Consider the following 5,866-nt stretch of genomic DNA (forward strand, 5'->3'; position numbering starts at 1 on the left):
GTATAAAGTCATCATTAAAGTGTATATCCTCACGCGTGACGTATGACACACTTAAACGTATGCACTGTTTCGTCACTATATCCATGCAGTTATGTAGGAAAACTCGCCGAAATCGGGGGACCGTCCCGTCCGGAGATGTCCGGCCCTGGTGACGTCATCACTAGCAACAGGTGAGAATGTTGGTCGGGCCCGCCACAGCCGCAGGTGGCGCCGGCGGCCCGACTTTATGCGCTTGGCCGACGCACCTGGGCGAGAGGTGTGTCCTAAGCCTATAGGCTCGTCGCTCTTTATGTCCTCTCTTTCGTTATATTGATTTCAATTTCAAAAGTGACTGGCGTAATACATTTCCAATGGAGGGAGTCACTTTTGGGGGTCTTTGTTCCCTTACGGGCGCAAATGACCTCATGGCCCGGCGGTTATCCGCCCGACGGGAATCTCTCGCCTACATGCGTCGGCTAAGCGCAAAAATTTGGGCCGCTGCGCTTCCAACTCGCCGAAATCGGGGGACCGTCCCGTCCGGAGATGTCCGGCCCTGGTGACGTCATCACTAGCAACAGGTGAGATGGTTGGTCGGGTCCGCCACAGCTGCAGGTGGCGCCGGCGGCCCGACTTTATGCGCTTGGCCGCAAAATACAGTATCAAATTGCCCAGGCAGTATCTATTGGTCAGACAGTATCCATTTGCTGATATTGGGTGGCTGATAGATACAGTCTGGCCAATAGATACTGCCTGGGCAGTTTGATACTGTATTTTGCAGCCACTGAAACATCTGCTTGGAGATTAGAGTGCCCTTGCACTAGAACATCTGACAAGAATCGCATGGGAGAGCACCAGTGCAAGCGAGATGGGAATACATGTATTTATACATGTACTCCACCAAAAAGTCAAGACCATAGCATGTTCAGGACAAAAGATACAAAAACCGGAAGTTCTGCTGCAGTACCCAGGTCATCCACAAGGAGGCCCATATTTGACCTTGAACTTTGTCTTCCTAAGACTTACCAACATACCAAATATCATCATAATGCATAAAGGCGTTATGAAGTTATGCTGACTACAAATGTGCGGAAACACAAACACACAGACAGACAGACAGACAGACACACAGACAGACACGCCAAAAACAATACCTCCATTTTTCATGGAGGTAATTAAAGTTACTGTATATATTTCATGTTTAATTCAGGTTTGTTTACTTTTAATGTTTATTGGTAGACCCGTCTGTAATTCAAGAAATAAAATCTGTAAGATGCCATCGGGTATCCAGGCTACTCCAATATACATTTATTTACAGTGGCCCTTGCTTGGTATTCTGGCCGTGACACTGCATATGGTATACAACCCCCTTTGTTATTTTCCTAGTCAAGCCAATATTTTCATCACTTTGGCACGAGAAAGTAGAAAAAGTCTTACGCACGCAATTTTACACAGAACAAGACAATCTGGACGTATATCGTGCCTCCATGTTTACTGGCTAGTTATTCAAATAAAAGGAAGGTGCCACAGTGACAGGGTAGACTTCTTTGAAGTTTGTTTTAAGAAAAAATACAGGATGCTCACGCTCGCAATTTGACACAGAACAAGGCAACCTGAACATACATCGTGTCTCCATGTTTACATTCTACAATTTATTTAATAAAGCTTGTATTTGATAGCAGGTGCCACCATGACAGGGCAGACCTCTTTCAATCGTTCCGCTACAAAGTTCATCGTGCCTCCATGTTTACAATCTCTTCAAATAAAGCGTGCATTTAATGGGACTTCTTTTCACGTTTGCTTACAAAATGGATGCGTGCGTAAGCTATTGTAAACATGGAGGCACGATGTACCTATAGCGGTTTGACTTCGAAGCTATAAAGAGGAGGAATTTTCCCACTGTCGGCAGTCTGCGGGAAACGACCACTCGTGGCTTCAGATCAAGGCATCGTCGTCTACACGCCACCAGCACTCTTCAGAGACAAACCTCACGGTGAGAAATGAAGACCATCATGTTACATTTTGGTTGTAATTTTTTCAGCCCATATATAGTATGGGCTTAAATATAGATATTGTTATGGCTTCATCACACCACGAAGTTGCCGTTACAAATCGGATGGCACCCAGGCTACAAGGCTTGCACGAGCTGAGGCATTAGCGGCGCTGCTAATGCTGCTAACACCTCAGGTCATGTGAGAATTTTGGTTTCCCGCTAAAGGTTTTTTTTGTCTTAAATTAGACACTGGACAGGACGAAGGCTGAAGATGACCCGTCACGTTGTTCTTGTCCTCGCACTGGCACTCCTGGCTGGAGACGTGTATCCAGGTATTACTAAACATTTTCATGATATAAAATGAAACACTTAAAGGAAGAATTTACCATTTGGATTTTTTAAACGTTTGTTTCTCAACTTTCTCTTCGAGGTCGGTCTATAAACTGTAAAACTACTGTAAGTCGAGATGCGTAGTTTTTAATCGAGTCTACAACATGCAAGCGTATCAGTTTAAATATGATTTTTAACTTATTTTTTCCACAAGCCAAGAGCATGCCTACCAAGGAACAACCGTTGAATGATGAACATGTCTCACCTGACGTCGAGAAAGCGGAGGTTTTGCTTGAAGAACTTGAAGGTACGAGCGTAACAGGTTCCACTATCATTATATACTTGTATATCAGATATAACAAGAGTTCCACGATCTCATACCTTCGCCAAATGATGTTAACCCTTGCGGTTGACGAATTATACAATCAATTTTGATAATTGATTTTGCAAATAAGCGGCTTATCTGCATGGATTATATCAGTTGATCTTATTCTCCACCCAATGACAGCCTTATCTTAACAAAAAGGCTATTACAGCACTTCCTCATAAATTATGCAAATGAGGTCATGATTTGAATAAATTATGTTTATTGATGTTCACCTTCACTCAACTTCCCAATGTGGCAAGTATGAAATTTCCAGCAGTTACAACTATGAAATTATAAAAATTTCTATTATCTTATATCACCATAAAAGCAACTCATGGCAAGAAAGAAAGGCCGGTATTTATGCTGTGGAGTAAATATGTATATCATTTTGTTTATTTTATTAGAACCCGCCACTCAACAATGTTAAACGTACTTCCTCGTTCTGTCTGTCGTTCTTACCTTAAGAAATTTCTTCCTTTGACACAGAATTGTTGGACAAAGAGGTGATGGCCAACAACAATGGCGGTGATGATGATGATGATCAAATGAAAAGAGATTTTGAACCAACTGGTGAGTGTGATATGTTCTGATTGCAATTTTGGATGGTAGATAGCTGTTGTGCTCGCGAAAGATTAAAGTCAGTTTAGTCCCCCTATCAGCTGTTTCTAGAACTGCAGGGGCTTTTGTTTAAGGGTATTTGAAGGAGGACAGCTCAAGATGGATCGTCGTGACTTCTACTGTAATCAGAGGGCAATTATGCAAATCAGGATCTAGTTTAGCCAAATTAATTGAATTGAAATTGAAATACCTTTATTGTACATTCATGCCACGACGGGCTAGGTACAGGTCAACATATAACAGACACATAACAAACGTATATAGACAAAAGATGCACTACTTGACTTAGACATACATGCATACATAAAGAACATACAAAGTGTTCTAGTCAGAGTTCGCTGATCTCATTACTTCGCCACAGGATATTTACTTTTATGGGTGTCATAAATACCATAACGGTTTCTCGGTGATTATGCAAATACGCTAATCATTTGTAAAAATTACATCTTTTCAACCAAAATACTGATTAACCAACAGCTGTTTTTATCATACGTGGCATGAACTTACTGTGAACATGACTTTGCGTTCATAATAGCGTTTAATGACTTTCACGAGGAAGTCCAGTAGGACTAGTGGTGTGCCCAGGATAATTTCACTGTGTGTGGTAATAATTGGTATAACTACATAAAACTAGTATCTATTTCTTCAACCCAATCTTGACAAATGCACTTGTTCTTTTATCTTACTAAAATCCCATGAGTACGCGTGTCAAAAAGTTTATAGCTCAGCGTCCATATTGGACTTGATTGACCTTCTCTCTTCTATTCTCCCTATATACAGACAGCTGTCCGACAGGATGGAGCTCCTACGGTGCCAGATGCTATCAAGTATTCATCGGTCAACGAACATTCCCAGAGGCGGTAGAGTTTTGCGAAAGTGAGAATGCCCGGGTGGCTCTCCCAAAAGACCAAGGAATCAACGATCATATCGTGGCTCTGCGAAACAGCGACAGCGTCGCCCAGCAGACCTCCTGCTGGATCGGACTTGAACATGAAGAAGTAGAGGGAGAACACATCTACAGGTGGACAGATGGGGAACTCTTGGGGAACTACACCAACTGGGCAACTGATCCCCCGGAACCCAACCATGCGCCCGGAGATGCAGACTGCGTTCGCATGGAGAGGAATGTACCAACTTCACCAGGGGTGTCCAATCAGTGGAGGGATTTTCCTTGTGATGACCTGCTGGCTGTTTGTGTGATCTGTGAAGCTGGTAAGTACCCATGAACTGCAATAGAGTTGTTACATTTATGTAACTAGAGAAGTAACATTTGCAAAGCAAATGCATAATGTCTACCTTCGGACATGGTCTGCCCTGTTAATTTTTACTCAAACACATTTACACACATGTACTACTAGTATATGGTGACAGGAGCAGAGCAGACCATGAAATTACAACATTATGTAACCCAACACCGGTACCAGTCACCATGGTGACAGACGTCAACAAATCATGCCATTGGCCAGGTCAGAGGTTAGTGTTTGGAACAGTAGAAGAGGAAGAAACTGAGTAAAAACAATATGTTTTCCTTCGGTAAACATAATAACACAACAAAGCATTAACACTGCAGATTCCGCAAAACACACAACCTGCTAATGTAAAGTTTGTTCACAGACAGACAGACTTGCAGACAAACAAACGGACAAACGCTACTGAAAACATAACCTTTTTGGCGGCGAAGGTAAAAACCATAAGTAAAATCTGCTGCATTACATGATAGGACTATTCAAACTAGTAACATACATTGTATGTAAATGGAAACGAGAGGAATATTTGCAAATATTCATTATGTAGGTCTGATTTGCATGATTAATGAGAAAATCATGTAGTTACATACTTGTAACTGTCGGGAATTTCCTTCTCGAGGTTGCGTCATTAAGAAGTTCAGTGAAGGCGAACTTCATAAAACATAACTTAAGATACGACTGGGTAGATAATACAATCAACATTTTATTCATGCAAATGAGAGTCTTATTTGCATAACCACTGCGAAATATCTGTAATTCGTAAGTCATGGCTTACATTAGTCTCTACCAGGCTTCGGGAGGCGGCTGGAAAGTGTAGAAATAGGCCAAATAGAGAGATAACATGCCAGGGGAGTTTGTCTGCAGGGAGAGAACATTTTGCCGGAGGGAGAGAACATTTTTGTATAGCATTATGTAATGTTACATATTTGCCTAGGTAAACAGATACAGAGTCGGGGCATGATAACAGCATGTTGAAAATTTCTCTACTTGTCCCAGGTAGCGTTATTTTACTCTTACATATATCTTGCAGAAGACTGCCTGTTCAAAGAAACGGACACCACCTACCGGTACCGATGGGATTTGCCCCAGCTTACGGGAACGCGCTTCACTTTTCAAGTCTCTGCCAGCAGCAACGCGCACATCGGCCTGTCACCAGAAAACCACGACGTTACGGACATGTACGAAATCGTCATCGGTGCAAGCTGGAATTCAAGATCGGCCATACGCCGAGAAAAGCTAGGCTCCGATCTCACAAATGTCCCCACACCAGGTCAGCTTTGCTTTTTACTCTGACGCATGTTGTCCTTAAATTGTTGGCTGATAGATAGTTCAGTG

The 5,866-nt window shown here is 42.4% G+C and overlaps 1 protein-coding gene across 1 annotated transcript; it reads left to right on the top strand.

Annotated features, from left to right (window-relative positions):
- Positions 1-1,887: 1,887 nt before the first annotated feature.
- LOC109470752 (echinoidin-like) lies at positions 1,888-4,510 on the top strand. The gene is made up of 5 exons (XM_019769818.1): positions 1,888-1,969; positions 2,216-2,301; positions 2,514-2,606; positions 3,153-3,236; positions 4,065-4,510. Exons 2-5 carry the CDS (start codon positions 2,241-2,243, stop codon positions 4,508-4,510), a joined length of 684 nt encoding a protein of 227 aa, XP_019625377.1. The 5' UTR covers positions 1,888-1,969; positions 2,216-2,240.
- The last annotated feature ends 1,356 nt before the right edge of the window (positions 4,511-5,866 follow it).

This window comes from Branchiostoma belcheri, unplaced genomic scaffold, assembly GCF_001625305.1.
Source record: "Branchiostoma belcheri isolate BF01 breed outbred unplaced genomic scaffold, Haploidv18h27 scaffold230, whole genome shotgun sequence".
Classification (NCBI taxonomy): Eukaryota; Metazoa; Chordata; class Leptocardii; order Amphioxiformes; family Branchiostomatidae; genus Branchiostoma; species Branchiostoma belcheri.